Below are 15,639 nucleotides of genomic sequence, written 5' to 3'. Positions count from 1 at the left end.
TCGGTTTTGCTGGTTGGGAGTCTGCGTCTTAAGCTATTGGATTTGACATGTTCGATTTGGCAAATAACTTTAGAATTTTTCGTTACGTAATTGATGGATAACACCTTATTAAAAATGTTTCAAATGGCTTGGTTTTTAACATTGATTAGCTTATCTTTTTTTTTCTCTCTTATTTTTCTCCTCTACTCCATTTGGCCTCTATAAAAACGAACTGCAATAACCTTTATTCTAAATCAGTGTCACCCAGTGCTCCGATGCTTAGTTATTAACTCTTAGTTCGCGAAATGAAGGTTTATCGCGTCTTTCTTTACTGTGTTGTGGTCATTATATGTATCTCTAAAGTCGATGGTGCTGAACAAAATATTCCTAATTCATCGTTCATCGGTGCTGAGTATCAGCTGATAGCAGCCAGGCTGGATGATCTTCAGAAAACGCTGACCGAGATAAAATTAGCAATGAAGGAAGAACGAGCCACTACTGAGAGAAAGCTACCTGATGAGTTGAATCTACTACAGCATGCTATATTCGACAAGCTGACCACCCTACAGAATCAGTCCAATAAAATGGTCATTGAGCAAATAGCCAGCACTACTCAGGAACAGAGCAGGAAGGAAATTCAAAACCTGGCATCGAAGGAAGATCTTGCCCTGTTCAAGATAGATCCAGCCTTATATTTTCGCAGTATTTCGACTCGATCGTGCAAGGAAGAGCCATCGAATCGCACAGGAGAGTTTTTGATACAACCTACTCAAAACGATGAACCTTTCCTGGGATATTGTGAACAGACTACGTTCGGAGGAGGTTGGTTAGTGTTCCAGTATCGTTACGATGGATCCGTCGACTTTTACCGTAACTGGACCGAGTATCGACACGGGTTTGGCAGCATGGATGGAGAGTTTTGGCTCGGGCTGGAGCAGTTACACCGTTTGACGGCGGCTCGGAAGCACGAGCTTTTGGTGGAGCTGAAACATTTTAATGGCAGCTATATGTACGCACGGTATGATGAATTTGAGATTGGCAATGAGAAGGATCAATATCCGCTGGCGAGGCTAGGATCGTACACCGGAACAGCCGGCGACTCAATTAGCATCCACAAGGGCATGAAGTTTTCGACCAAGGATCGGGACAATGATAAAAGTGATGAAAGTTGTGCTAAGGTATGGAAAGGAGCATGGTGGTACCATACATGCGGGTTTGCTAATCTTAATGGAGGTTTTAAAAATGGTAATGATCAAACATCCATGCATTGGTATAAAACCAATTTTATGGGAATGGCATACTCAAGAATGTCGATTCGCGAGAAGTAACGGTTAGTTACAAGCATCCATTCCGAGACTAGAACGTTTTAGGCCGCGGGGCAATGGGTATTCTCAACGCTCATTTTATCAAGCACTCATGAGTGCTTTTGAGAAACCCTCGTTCTCAGCGTTTGTCGAATCGGAACAAAATCGGTTTTGAGAATCTTTGAGAATCTTTGAGAAAGATGAGGATGCAGCGATTGGCTTATTGAAATAGGAGCAATTGTGCTATTCGTTTTTCGGTAATCACTTTGGACAATGTATTCAATGTTTATAATTAAAAAAGTTAAAAAAAAAATGCGATTAATACATATTTTCTATTTAAAGCTTCAAACAAAGCTTGAGTGGCTATATCAGTTTCTCAGAGTGAGAAAAATAGACGACGGCCACGGGCTCGCGCCTGAGAACAAGTTTTGAGTGCTTTAGAAACTTAAATGAGTGCTTGAGAATGTTTTCTCAGCTTGAGAAAGCCCCGTGGCCCCGCGGCCTTAGACGCTTTTTTTCCAATGCACCGATCATCGATAAGTTAAGTTTTTATCGCTACAAGTTACGTTAAGTTAAAGGAATAATTGGAATACATACGAAGTCGTAACAGGAAGTTGGCAAAAGGAAAATGTATTATGTTAAAGGTGACGATGAAAGGTTTGTTAACAAGTCGACGGCACAAAATTACCAAACCAATATTTGATCGAGACACAATTGAAAACATCTTATGCAAAACCGCTCCTCCTGAAAAACGTTATTGTATCGTATCGGACTACTGTCTGCACACACTCTTGTTTTACCGAGAATAAACTATCCGTAGTGTAATTGATTATTTTTACCACCATCAACTTGAGCCGCAGCTGTTAAGAACAAGGCGTATAGAAGTTGGTGCTTATATTGCACTCTTCAACGCATAGCATTGAGCGACATATGATAAGGCAAAATTCACTAAAATCAGCACTGTGTGTAACACTTAATTTTCGTTGCGTAAAAATCAACGCTTTCTCCCACATTGTTTAGAAAGAAGTGGTATTTTTAAATTCACATTATTACGGTTTCGGCCGTATTAACGCAGTCTTATACAGCAATTATCCGCAGTACGCGATACTCGATATACGCGAATTACGCGATGTACGCGATTGCTCTAAATTTGACAGCTCCATGTGTTTTTTGCAAATATTTTAATACTTTGAAATATTTTATGCTCTTTTTGGATTTTTTTAATGTTCTTTTTGCATTTTGCATTGAATTTGTGCAAAAGATACCTGTTTTACAACAAAAAAAATTTAATGCAAAACTCTGTGGCGATATTTTTCAACCCTCGAACTGGTAGTGTAAACTATTTTTCCATACAAATCCGCTATACGCGAAAACTCGAGATACGCTATTGCGCTCGGTCCCGTACGATAGCGTATATCGGATAATGACTGTATTTGACAAAAAAAGACGCCAAACTAAAACAAATGTGGTAACAAATTGATACAGCTTACCGAGAATTATTAACCATTTCTGTGACATTGCGAACAAACTGCTTTGGGAGAAAATTGTTTAGTGTTCCAGAATTGTTATGGTGGAAGAATGTACAAGTATTCAAAAGTTGTAAACAAAATTTACAACAACAAAAAAACAAGCACTGCTACCGCTGTTGGGATTCCCATCCTTTATATGTATCATATATTCATATAAACATATATGTTTGGTTAGTGGCTTTAAGAGATTATTCAATTATTATTAACGGAACAATCTCAATAATAATATTAAGTTTTAATGCTATCAGCGAGTTATAAAAATACATTTCTTCATTTCAATGCTGATAAGCTCCCTTGCTTTTGCTTTGCAGAAAGTTGTTCTATACTTCTTCTTCTTCTTTGGCTCAACAACCGATGCCGATCAAGGCCTGCCCACCCACTTGTGGGGTTGGCTTTCAGTGACTTATTGATTTTCCCCCCATAGCAGGATAGTCAGTCCTATGTATGGCGGCACGGTCTATTTGGGGCTTGAACCCATGACGGGCATGTTGTTAAGTCGTACGAGTTGACGACTGTACCATGAGACCGGCTTATTCTATACTACTATCCTATTATAAAAGAGAGCTGCATTAGTAGCACCAGCTCAGTATCATTCTTTACTAGCAGAGTGGTTGGTGTCTATTCGCCATGTACGTTGCAAAAGTGAGTGTCGTCTTACTGTTGGCGTTGTTTTCAATAGCCAAAGTGCGCGGTGTCGATCGAAATGTCCGAGATAGTACGCTCTCCGGATTTGCATTTGAGATACTAGTTACGAAGCTAGAACATTTACAGGACAAGATGAACGAAATGGAAGCTGCAATGAAGCCGGATCGAGAAAACGTTGGTCAGAAACAGGCTGGCGTCACTCGTAGCATAAGTCAGCTGGAAAAAAACGATGAACCAAGTCTCACCAATGTGAAGACTCAGCTGAACCAAATGCTCACTGAGCAAACAGTCCACACTAAGCGAAAAAAGATGAAACAGGAGATTCAAAAGCTCGTCTCAAAGAATGATCTAGCTCGGTTTAGAGTCAGTTCAGGCTTGTATCTGCAGAGCATTTCGTCACGGCCGTGCAAGGAAGAGCCCTCAAAGGAGTCGGGCAGGTACATTTTACAACCAACCGAGAAGGATGAACCATTTCTGGGATACTGCGAACAGACTGCCTTCAGAGGAGGTTGGTTAGTGTTCCAGTACCATTACGATGGATCGGTTGACTTTTACCGCAACTGGACCGAGTATCGGAATGGGTTCGGAAGTGTAGATGGAGAGTTTTGGCTCGGGTTGGAGCATTTGCATCGGATGACATCGGCCCGACCACACGAGCTGTTGGTGGAGCTGAAGCATTTTAATGGCAGCTACATGTATGCTCGGTATAATGAGTTCAAGATAGGCAGTGAGTTGGAACCATATCTTCTTAAAGTAGGATCTTACTCAGGAACGGCAGATGATGCATTAGGCGTACACAAAGGTGAGAAGTTTTCAACGATGGATCGGGACAAGGATAAAAGTGATGAAAGTTGTGCGAAGGTGTGGAAGGGAGCATGGTGGTACTACAAATGTGGTCATTCCAATCCAAATGGAGTGTATATGAATAGTGTTAGCAAAGTAGCCATACACTGGTCAAAAAGAAACTTCATAGGTATGGCATACACAAGAATGATGATTCGTGAAACTTAAAGCGCACCTGTTTGTTATTTGTATCAATAAAAGAAGTTAATAAAGCATTAATGTGGATTATGAGGACAGAGATACTGGCACAATTGATTGCAACGATAATCATAAAACGTTTGTTATTTTTCAAATGCATGGTCATTAGTAAGCGTTATCACTGACTACCGCGGCTGAACAGATGACCAGTCAATTGTAACATTACACTAATCTTATATTTCCAAGCTGACCTATGGCGATAAGAATAGAACCGGAGCGTTCGAAGCCGGTAGTGGTGTCTCGTTTCACATGGATGTATTGATTATAAAATTGCACGATTATGCACACGATCCATTCTAGCGCGCTTCCTGGCATTCAATTCAATTGAATGGAATTTCCCTGCATAAATCACATTACAGATAGCAAAAAGAGGCTTGCATCTTTATGTGTAATACAGTCTGTTCTCGAGTTACGCGGTTTGTGCGTTCTCGAGGAATCCGCGTAAGGGCTTGGTACTTGTTCTGACGCAGCGTATCGCAACGTATATCGTGACGCAAGCTGGTATCTATTCGTTGCGTTCTGCATGGATGTGTCAACACATTTTACAAAGAAAAACATGAACAAACAGCAATAATGTCTCTTATTTGTAAGTTCAGAAGTAATCAAATAACAACTGTGACATCCTTTCCAGTTGTGTCCAAAACAGTTCAAAGCATGTTTACGCTTTTTTATTGCATATTGGTACTGACCCACACACACCTGTTTTGCAGCAACTACAAAATTACTTTCTATACATTCATTTTGTTTTGTTTATAAAATTATTTAGTAGTCCAGTTACACGTAAAACTGCGATCGAAACAATTTAACATGAAAATATATCGAATTTCGCTCGATATGGTTAAATCACTTTGACAGACGCATCACGACGTGCGTCGAAATATATATTTTTCCACTTTGACGCTGCGTCGTGCGTCGTTAACGCATGCGTCTGCAAAATCCCATACATTTTGCCGAAATCGCAACGCATTGCGTCGGAACAAGTACCGCTCTCTAACTCGAATATCCGTGTAAGTCGAATTCCGCCCAAAATACAATTGCTTACTCGGAATTTGTACTCAAATTAGTATTTTTATACACTCTATCATTTATTTAATGCGATTCGTGCTGCATATTCTGATATTTATCGCTTGTAAGTGAATTAAATTTAATAGAAAACATGCAATTTATACTGCAGTGGACAATTCTTGGAGCAAATTGTACTGAATTGACATTTGATCTGTCAAATTTAGAAAACCGCGTATCTCCGAATCCGCGTAAGTCGAGAACCGCGTAACTCGGGAACAGACTGTACATTGAAATCTTTCCAAAATATAGTCTCTTCAAGATAAATTGTTTCTTTAAGATGAACATTTTTACGGTCCGGCATATTCCAAACATTGTATGTCTCTTCAACGTGAATATCTGCCTAAGGCGAATATTCTCTAAGTTGCATATGCAATTTGAAAGCCCAAAATCTCTTAGATAAATTTGAAAAACAGTTCACAAAAATGTTGGTCCAAGGATGCCAGGTTTTTCTCGTGGTTTCTTGGATACTTCATAACAGCACTTTCATTAGTTTTCCTCAACATGAATATCTCTCTAAGCTGACGGTCCCTTCAAGATTCACCTTATAGAGATTTCACTGTATATTTAGTTGCTGTGGTGTGTTATTATTGCTACTGTTATGAGTTCGAAGATAGTTACGGTCGCCATGTAATATGATGATCGTACGTAGGGGAACCTGGGGCAAAATGGTTAGATGAGGTTAAATAGTCACCTACGTTATTGGCAAGTTAATACGTTTATAATGACTTCGAATGATTGAAAAACATAAAATACATAATTACACATCAAATACATATATAATTAGAAAATGTGTTTCCAGGCACATGATATTTATCTATCATTTACGAAACAAGATAACATTTTAATTAAATGTAAAGTTTTTAAAGTTGAAGTTTTGTATAATGTTTCACTTGGGGCAAAATTGTCGGTATGTTTTGACACGAGCAACATGATGCGGCTGTGGTATAAGCTAAGTTCGGTACAATACAATACTAGCTTAACTGAAATAAAACTTTGCTGTATGTACTATATCGGAAAGAAAAATTACTGACAACACGTGAATTATTGAAATATTCCAGCATTTGACTAAATTATACAACAAAACACCTAAATACCAAACTTAAATTTCAACTCTCACATGTCTACGAAGATGCAAAAGCTTAAACAAAAGCCTTACGTACAATGTAGGGTCCATTTTGCCCCTTTGTTTTGATGTGTTTTGACCGTTTTACCCCATAGCAACGACATTTAACGACGATTGACGATGATTTTTAAAATTCATCCTAAACATATCTTTTTGATATTAATGCATCAACTTCTGAATGTTTTTCATGAATAAGACGTTGAAGTATCGATTGCCATAAAAAAAAAACAAAAAAAACATGTAAAGTGGTTAAACCAATAATACATGGACCAAAATCCTTAATAGAGCCATTTTGCCCCGTTTTAACTTACATGTTTTAAGTGTTTTTAATAAGTGTATCACAATTGTTTTTATATGACCGGTATGGCCTGAACTCTTCAGGGTGTGTTGTTATGGTATGCTTTGATTTACTGAGTGTGTTATAATAAATGTGTTACAATGATGTGGTTTGGCTTTCCGAAGTGTGTTACAATGTGTCTGATAGCTGATAGCGTGTATTATAATTAGTTCTGTAAAGCAGATATGTTACCAACAAATACAGCACAAACGTTCGCCATATGTACTATCAATCTACACTGTTCAACCAAGGCAGAGCTATGTTATGATTCTGAATGAATCTCCAAGAGCCTGTATAAGCCCTGTGTGACTGCAAAAATGATTGGATTTGGATTGAAAAGTTATTAAGTTTTCGATATTTCAAAAACAATCTCAAAATTTGTAGGAGCGTATAACAACTTTTTGCGAGATAAGATATCAGTTTCGCTCGACGCCTTAGTCAGCTCTATGGATGATCCGCCTCTGCTTTGCGCTCTTTGAAATAGGTTAAGTGGGAGAATAATTACCAAGTGACGCATTTGTTTACAATTTAATACACGTTTACGCACTAAAGTGTCCTACACTCCTCCCGTCATACATTTCTGCACCTGAAACGTGTGTAAAATCGGGCAGATTATCGCTCACGAACCTCCGATTTGTAGCAAAAATCTTTTCCACCAACCTTCACTAATCTTATCGTTTGACCAGTGGATGACCTGGTAGAATGGGGCAGCCTAATTGCCCATTGTATTGCCCTGCAACGGGGAACGAAACCTTGCTAAAATGCGTCCGTTCACGTTCGTCCATTGACCACCCTCTATCGGACATCGGATCTGTCATCATCGAAGGTGGACCAGATTGGTGATATAAATCAAGCTGTATCGTGCGGTTAAGCCGTAAGATTGCTGGATAGGCCGTGGCATTCGTTAGCCATCAGTCTCGCGTAGTTGTTCATCGTTCGCAGGCGACAACCCGTAGAACCGAGCGGAGTTCAAAATGGTAAGAATTGTAGGTTAGAATCGTTTAAAAACACACTTATTAGAAAGTGATTTCTTTTAGAGAGCTGTTTTGTTGGCGTCCAGTGCTTTGCTAGTGCTTGCAGCATCAATCAACTGCTTGCCGACGGGAGGAAAGGCAGTGCCCAACACTCCCGAGAATGGTACGATTGTTCTTTGGTAAGATATCCATCCCGAGCAACACGTTAACATCTTCTCCCCCATTTCTCTCCAGTGGAACGATTGGCTCACCTCAGACCGGATGAGCTTGCCGAGGAGTTAAGTGGTCAGTTCGAGGGTGACATGGTGCTGGACGACGAGCAGATGGATATAGTGCGCAACCGGCGCAACGGTTTGATTGCCCAAAATCGTCGCTGGCCAGACCGTACCGTGTACTACTACATCCACGAGCCTGACTTCAGTGAGTATTTGCATCTTTTTTTTGTAATAGCACTCCTTCCTGACACCTTTGCGTCCTACTTTCAGCTCAGGCACAGATCGACCACATCGAGCTGGGCGTCCGACTACTCCAGAGCCAGTCATGCCTTCGGTTCCATCGCGTGTCTTCCGATGCGCCCGCCTACATTCGCGTCATCGGATCCGATTCGGGCTGCTACTCGTCGGTTGGGTACACGGGCCGCGCCCAAAACCTTAACCTGGCGCCAAACGTCCCTGGGCAGGGTTGCTTCCGCATCGGGACGGTGGTGCACGAGTTTCTGCACGCGCTCGGATTCTACCATCAACAGAGCGCCAGCGATCGCGACGAGTTCGTCGACATCATCTGGGACAACATTCAGAAGGGCACGGAGAACAACTTCAACATCTACAGCAGCAGCGTGGTGACGGATTTCAACGTGCAGTACGATTACGGCAGCGTGATGCACTACGGTGCGACGGCTTTCTCCGTGAACGGCCAGCGCACGATCATACCGAAGGATCCGAACGCAACGATCGGGCAGCGCCTCAGCATGAGCGAACGTGACATCTCCAAGCTGAACTGGATGTACGGTTGTCTCGGCAAGGTTTAACACTTCCAGAGGAAGTGCTGTTCCAAACGTTTCGTGATGTTAATGGAGAAAGACTGTTTAAGTAATGGAGCAATAAATGATATTCGAAACTGATATTAAATTTGAAGTTGTACGCAATAGTTCTTTCTTGTATGGCAATATCATATCTTTTTAAGAGCTCAAATTTAGCTTTCGATGTTCTAAAAATTTTCGCGTATTAGTACAAGTCTAATATACATATTAGTACAATCGCCTAAAGTTAGGCAAATTTTTCACATAAATGGCAGAGAGCTCTAAGTCAGAGCAAGCTAAGCAACAGTGCTTAACAATTGTTTTCTGCACGCATGCTAGCTGTTGGATTTTGATTTTTGGTTTACATTTAATGTTGAACTCCAATGAATGCTCAATCGATTCTGTTTCATTACTCAAGATTTAACGTTAAGTCTCGCGTATCAACATTCGCGTATAATATAAACCACTTTCATCCCGATCCACCCTATAAATTCCATTAATATTGGAATCGTAACATTCACGGTACCACCATGCTGCCTGGACATCAGAGGCACAGTTATAATCAGCACTGCCATCATGGTTTCGATCGATCGTCGAAAACTTCATGCCTTGGCGCAAACGCACTGCGTCTGCGGCCGTTCCCGAAGGCAAACGCAGTTCTCCTATGGCCAGTGGCGCGTTAAACGGTGGGCGGACTGGGCGGCCGCCAGGGGCCCCGTCATTGTGGATGTTCGACTTCGTATCGATTATACCCCCCCCCCCCCTCTGAATGGGACTTTTACCATCTATTTCAAAAAGACTCATTTTTCCCATCGCTTCACTCACTGTATTTTGTCGAGGGCCCCGAACCGGAATACCGGGGCCCCATACTACTCAAAGCAGCACATTAAATGTTCTAAGAAATCTGCCAATACTTGCATCAAAGTCGCAAGCGAAGAACGCTGCGACACGCGCGCACAGCTCAAATCAATACCTCATCATCGTTGTCGCAAAGTATTGGACAGAGCGAGAAACCGTCAATTTTTGCTGGTGTGGGTGGCCTGTGCACGAGACACTCAAACCCAAAACCACGCAGAGCAACTTGCTGCTAAAATGGAATGCACAGAACGCTGCGCTTAACTACCACTGAAAACCCGTTACACAACACAGGCATACAACACACCCAAGCAAAAATTTAAAGACCCCGAAACACAACATCAATAGCAGGAAAAATTGACTAACATCAAGCAAGCAACGGTGCACCAGTGGGTAGAGGTTTCATTCGAGAAACGATTCCATCGATATCGATGTGTGCGCTTTTCAATTTGGCTGGGATGAAACGTGCCTGCGCTTGTCTGGGGCCCCCTATACTTGTTTTGCAGATGTGTGCCGAAAACAGACAGCTGTTTTCACGCGAAAAATGGTATTCACATCTCAAGCCTGAGATCGTGGAGCGTGCCTGCTTTTAACGAAAAACCTTAAATTTTCACGCGGGGTCTCACTCAACTTTTGTGGTCAACTGACAAATAGGGGAAACTGGGAAGGGGTGGTATTCATATGTCCAAAAAGGAACTGGGCCATGTTAATATTAAAACGATGTTTTATCACTATTAACATACAACTTTTTGTGTGAAGACAAAATAAAAAACCGTTACAGCTATACTGAAGCCAAAACTCAAAGGTGGTTTACGGGGCCCCAACGATTATGTGGACTCTTCGATGAAGGGGCCCCGTCGGTAAGGGCCCCCGTCGGTAAGGAGGCCCCATCAATAAGGGGCCCCGTCCATTTGGTGTCTTGGTTTGGATGGTCCGTGCACGAGCTCACCAAAAAAACGCGGAGACACTTGCTGCTAAAATCCAATGCACGGAACGCAGAACAGCGCTGCGTTTAACCACATAGAAAACCCCTTGAAACAGCAACAATCACAAATCATGCACAGACAAAAATTTAAAGGCCCCTAAACAAAATTTCGATACACCGGCTCGTAGCCGGAGAAATTAGCAGGAAAAATTGACACCAAGCTCGCGTTGCTTTAAAAAGTCTAGGAAGGTCGTTTGGTCAACGGTGCTTCAGTGGGTTGAGGTTTCATTCGAGAAATGGTTAAATCGATGTCATTGTGTGCGCTCTTGGCTGGGATGAACCGTCTTGTTTTTGTATACGGGGCCCCTGCTACCGCTTTGCGATTTTGTGTCGAAAGCAGACAGCTGTTTCACACGAAAAATGGTATTCACATTCCTGGCCTGGGATAGTGGATTGTGTGTGTCTTTTAATGCAAAAACTAAAATTTTCATTCTTGGCCCTAATCGAACACATCAAGTTTGTGGACCGAAGAGAAGGGGAAATGGGAAAGGTTTCAGTTATAAGGAAGGGGGGAAGAGTATAAAAATATTCAAGGAACCTATGGACCATGTTCATTTATATATGGTTTTTATCGACTATTTCAATTTTTGCGAATACAACAAGACCAAAAACCGTTACAGATGCATCTACATACAGCCATAATACGAAGAACAATCTCCATTGCCTCGGCCATTTGGGGGCCCCGTTGATGATTCTGTCGATTGAGAGGCCCCTTCCATTTGATGTTGTCAACCTAATATACCCCCATTTTCCCCCCGGGGGTTATGTTTACAATCAGATTTACTATTACTACCAGACCTATCAGAGGCATATTTATTTTACTTATTAGAAGCATTTTACTATCAGAAGCAGAAAACATTTGCCTTTTTAACATGTGCAATATTTTTGTTTACCATGTGCACCTTAGTTGGAAGCGTAGAACGCTGCGATACATGCCCAGAGCTCAAAACAATATCATTTCATCATCGTTGGCCCAAAGCTTTGGATCAAATGCATTGAACGCTACGCGCAAGTTGGGTAAAGCGAAATCCGTTACAAGAGATGCCTCACGCAAACTACATGCACATACGACATTAAAAGGCTCCGAAACCGATCTCAACACAACGGTTCGTAGCCGTAGAAATATGCAAGAAAAATTGGCTGACACCAAGCACGCTCTTTTTATCTGTTGAGGTTTCATTCAAGAATCGATTCCGATGTCGATGTGTGCGTTTTTTAATTTGTCCTGTGTCTATGTTATCACGCAAAAACTAAGAACTCGTGCCCCGGCTAACCTTTGGGGCCCAGTCAAAATTGTGGACTGGACGAAGTGATGGTGGAAAGGCAAGCTGTTGAAGGGTTTGGGTCAAATTTGGAAGGGTCGACGGAAAGGAAATATCGATATGAATGATCGCGTAAAATTTGAACTAATTAAGCTGTCGGCAAAGTCCGGCCCGCCACAATATGCAGTCAGGCCCGAGAAAATATTTGCGCGATTTTGAAAGATAGGAAGATCCTATTAATTAAAAATTAACTGAACATATTTTAATATGACAATTCATATCGTTGAACTATTCCAAATTTGATCACCATAACATGGATTGTCGGACCAATCAATATGGTAAAATTTGAGGAGAAATTAGAAAATAGAAACGAATAATTCCATAAAAACCTGACTGCTGATTTTACGAGAACAATGGTTACACTCTATTGCTTTTTAAGGATGCAACGATTTTCTAGGAGCTTTTTTTTAAGAAATGCGCTATCAATTTGTCTGACCTGGCTTTAATTGTCCGTGGCCTCATAATAGTACTGAACGATTATAAGTATGTCTCGATAATTTTTCAGCTGTTAAGGTTTTTGTACTATCTTTAGATATTTCCTGAAAAAAAATTGCAACATGGAAGGAAGGGTACATTAAGAAGCGATATTGCGATTTTGCTTTATTGTGTTAATTTTTTTATGACTTTTGCACACTATGCTGCAGACTCTTAATTGAAGAATCTTTACAATCAATTTTAGTTATTGTAATTTAATAAAATGAATTTGAAACTTGCTTGAATGATATAATAATGTAAGAAAACCAATAACCAATCGCATTGTTTAATAACATAAATATCATATCATTTTGTGTATTAACTGTAATAATATAACAATGTATGTTTAAAACAAATACATTCTCCTGGCCCTCACCGCTCGATCATTTAGAAAGCAGCTGATCTAAAGCAGTGGTCTCCAACCTGTGGTCCGTGGATTACTTGAGACAAACATACTGCAATACAAAGTATTTCCAGTTACTTTCGAATGAAAATATTGTTTTTCCCGCGTGCAAGAAGTTATCGCTCTGACCGATTGAAAATGAAGTGGCCGTAATTCGAAGAAAGACGGTACTTCAGTATTCATTGTAAAGGTAAACCAACGTAAAAGCAAAATATTGTTTTCATGTTATGCTCACGATGACGATTTAAATCAAATCGTCCGTATTATGAAACACGAGCTGGAAACTGTAAAGTAGGAAAGCAAATATCGTTTAGAACCATCGTTCTTGTCAATAAAATACTAGTTACGCTTAGCGAAAACGATAACTTTCCGACCTTTAACTTCTTTTGAGTATAGATAAAACCAACAACAACGATCATGGTAGGTCAGATTTGTTCGGATTGTCAGGATAGGACTAAGCCCATCCATCATCTATCGACTTCTCATTTAAGGAGTTTACTTATGTCCTCCTACCCAAGGTAAGCCCTCTAAACTCCAACGTCCTACAGGTTTTTATGATCGCCTAGACGATCAAGTGTCGAAAGTCCGCTTCGAAACAGTATTCACAGTACCCAAAATTTTAACATACCACAAAGCCTTTCTGATATTACTGATTGTTAAGTCATTGATATCGATTGAAAATTGGCGAAAAAAAGTATTGAAATTGGGGTTTTTATTGATGCGCGGGTGGCAGTCCATTGTGCTCATGTTCATCTCTTTTTCATAAAGTTTTATACAGATGTGAACTGTATTTTTTCGAAACAAGTTTGTTGATTTGGTATACACTCACGGTTATCATGAAATTTCAGCAAGAACAGCAAAGTGGTGTGAAGATTTTTGTCAACCAAAACGTTAATCCCGCAAGCCGAATACGCACCTAAAATTTATCGGGGTGTCTGTAAGCGGTTACCAAATCAAATGTTTGTTCATCACGAGCAAGTGTCAGACATGTCGTTTTGGCAGAATAAATAGCTGCATTTTCAGTAATTTGTTTTACTGATATTCAGTACCATATTGATACTGATATTCAGTACTCAATCTTCTTCTTTTGGCTCAACAACCGTTGTCGGTCAAGGCCTGCCTGTACCACTTGTGGGGTTGGCTTTCAGTGACTTTTGGATTACCCCCCCATAGCAGGATAGTCAGTCCCACGTATGGCGGCACGGTCTAGTTGGGGCTTGAACCCATGACGGGCATGTTGTTAAGTCGCCCAGTACTCAATAGCTATCAGTAAAAAATGTAACTGCAACAAACTTATAAAATTTGCAGTGTATGATTCGAACACAAACCCGCCCCCCCCCCCCCCCCGCGATGGATTTGGTGAAGGGGCCCCGTCTACCATAACGCCTAGGGCCTCGGAGAGGCTTGACCCGCCACTGCCTATGGCATAATGGTCCGCTTCGCTGTCGATCACGAACTTACTATACCGGGCATACGCATATTTTCCTGAGAAATATTCTAGCTCCACCAACAGCTCGTGTGGTCGGGCCGATGTCATCCGATGTAGATGCTCGAGCCCGACCCAGAACTCTGCCCCGATGCTTCCAAACCCGTCCCGATACTCGGTCCAGTTGCGCCGAAAGTCCACCGATCCATCGTAGCGATGCTGAATCACTAGCCAACCTCCTCCGAACGCAGTCTGTGCACAGTATCCCAGGAATGGTTCGGCATCCACGGCTGGCTGTATGAAGTACTTGCCCGGTCGCTCCGATTGCACCTGCTTACACGATCGAGCGGCGATACTTTGAAGATATAACCCGGATTTAGTCCTGAACCAAGCGAGATCTTCTTTTGATGCAAGTGTTTCAATCTCCTTCCGCATCTGGTCGTGCTTGACCGTATCCAGCTGCTCAGCTCTGTCCGATTGTGTTTGCAGGGTGGTGAGATTCTTACTAATTGCCTGACTCAAGAGCCTGATGGCGACTAGTAGCTCTTCCGACAAGCTCTTCTGATACAATAGCTGCTGGTTGATGGTGTCTCGATCCTTCTTCATCGCAGATTCCATCTCGATCAGCTTGGATGCATACGTTTCGCAACTGACCTGAGAAGAATCTGTATCATTTTGCTCAAAACAGCGTACTTTTGTTGTGGCTAATGTTACCAGCAGAAAGTACACCATAGCTTTGGAAACACACATCGTGAATTAGAACTAACTTGAACATTTGCCTCTGCACAATAATCGCAATAATACTGGTTGCTTTCTTTTTATAGTGACCTGTCGAAGCAAACTCATAACAAGACCTTATCAATATTACATTAACGCAACGCTTTAGTCGTGTTTAATGTACCATTTTATATTTCACGCAAATTGGAAAAGACGCCTGTAATCTGTTATTTATTGTGGCAATTTGCAATCTCAAATGTCGTGGGTCAATGAGGTTAATTGTAACTGTAAGATTGTCTTAATGTTTAAATAACGCTTATGCTGATTAGCACTCATGTGGCACATGTCCATCGTTAACAAACCGTGTGAAGAGTGTAATCATTAAAAAATACCCCCAACAAAGAAGCAGAAAAAACAGAGAAAGGCAAAAGGAATCCCCATC

General features: G+C 41.2%; 4 protein-coding genes across 4 annotated transcripts; 3 read left to right on the top strand and 1 right to left on the bottom strand.

Annotated features, from left to right (window-relative positions):
* Positions 1-248: 248 nt before the first annotated feature.
* LOC121599371 (microfibril-associated glycoprotein 4-like) lies at positions 249-2,091 on the top strand. Its single transcript, XM_041927117.1, has one exon. The coding sequence runs from the start codon at positions 285-287 to the stop codon at positions 1,305-1,307; it is 1,023 nt and encodes a 340-aa protein (XP_041783051.1). The 5' UTR covers positions 249-284; the 3' UTR covers positions 1,308-2,091.
* Positions 2,092-3,589: 1,498 nt separating this feature from the next.
* On the top strand, positions 3,590-4,468 carry LOC121598922 (ryncolin-1-like). The gene has a single exon (XM_041926296.1). It carries the CDS (start codon positions 3,590-3,592, stop codon positions 4,466-4,468), a length of 879 nt encoding a protein of 292 aa, XP_041782230.1.
* Positions 4,469-7,820: 3,352 nt separating this feature from the next.
* On the top strand, positions 7,821-9,124 carry LOC121599165 (seminal metalloprotease 1-like). Its single transcript, XM_041926728.1, has 4 exons — positions 7,821-8,000; positions 8,061-8,160; positions 8,232-8,417; positions 8,483-9,124. The coding sequence occupies exons 1-4, from the start codon at positions 7,998-8,000 to the stop codon at positions 9,022-9,024; spliced, it is 831 nt and encodes a 276-aa protein (XP_041782662.1). The 5' UTR covers positions 7,821-7,997; the 3' UTR covers positions 9,025-9,124.
* Positions 9,125-9,441: 317 nt separating this feature from the next.
* Positions 9,442-15,254, bottom strand: LOC121598921 (ficolin-1-like). Its single transcript, XM_041926295.1, has 3 exons — positions 14,406-15,254; positions 12,701-12,716; positions 9,442-9,677 (listed from the first exon to the last, which is right to left on the bottom strand). The coding sequence occupies exons 1-3, from the start codon at positions 15,228-15,230 to the stop codon at positions 9,442-9,444; spliced, it is 1,077 nt and encodes a 358-aa protein (XP_041782229.1). The 5' UTR covers positions 15,231-15,254.
* Positions 15,255-15,639: the final 385 nt, after the last annotated feature.

Source organism: Anopheles merus, chromosome 3L, assembly GCF_017562075.2.
Source record: "Anopheles merus strain MAF chromosome 3L, AmerM5.1, whole genome shotgun sequence".
Classification (NCBI taxonomy): Eukaryota; Metazoa; Arthropoda; class Insecta; order Diptera; family Culicidae; genus Anopheles; species Anopheles merus.
Note: the sequence above shows the minus strand (reverse complement) of the source record. Positions and strands in the feature narration are given on the sequence as shown.

Coding starts and splice junctions, on each gene's coding strand:
- LOC121599371 (XM_041927117.1), top strand. CDS start 285: ATGAAGGTTTATCGCGTCTTTCTTTACTGTGTTGTGGTCATTATATGT.
- LOC121598922 (XM_041926296.1), top strand. CDS start 3,590: ATGAACGAAATGGAAGCTGCAATGAAGCCGGATCGAGAAAACGTTGGT.
- LOC121599165 (XM_041926728.1), top strand. Junction 8,161..8,231: donor GCCCAACACTCCCGAGAATG/GTACGATTGTTC, acceptor ATTTCTCTCCAG/TGGAACGATTGGCTCACCTC. Junction 8,418..8,482: donor CATCCACGAGCCTGACTTCA/GTGAGTATTTGC, acceptor TCCTACTTTCAG/CTCAGGCACAGATCGACCAC.
- LOC121598921 (XM_041926295.1), bottom strand. CDS start 15,230: ATGTGTGTTTCCAAAGCTATGGTGTACTTTCTGCTGGTAACATTAGCC.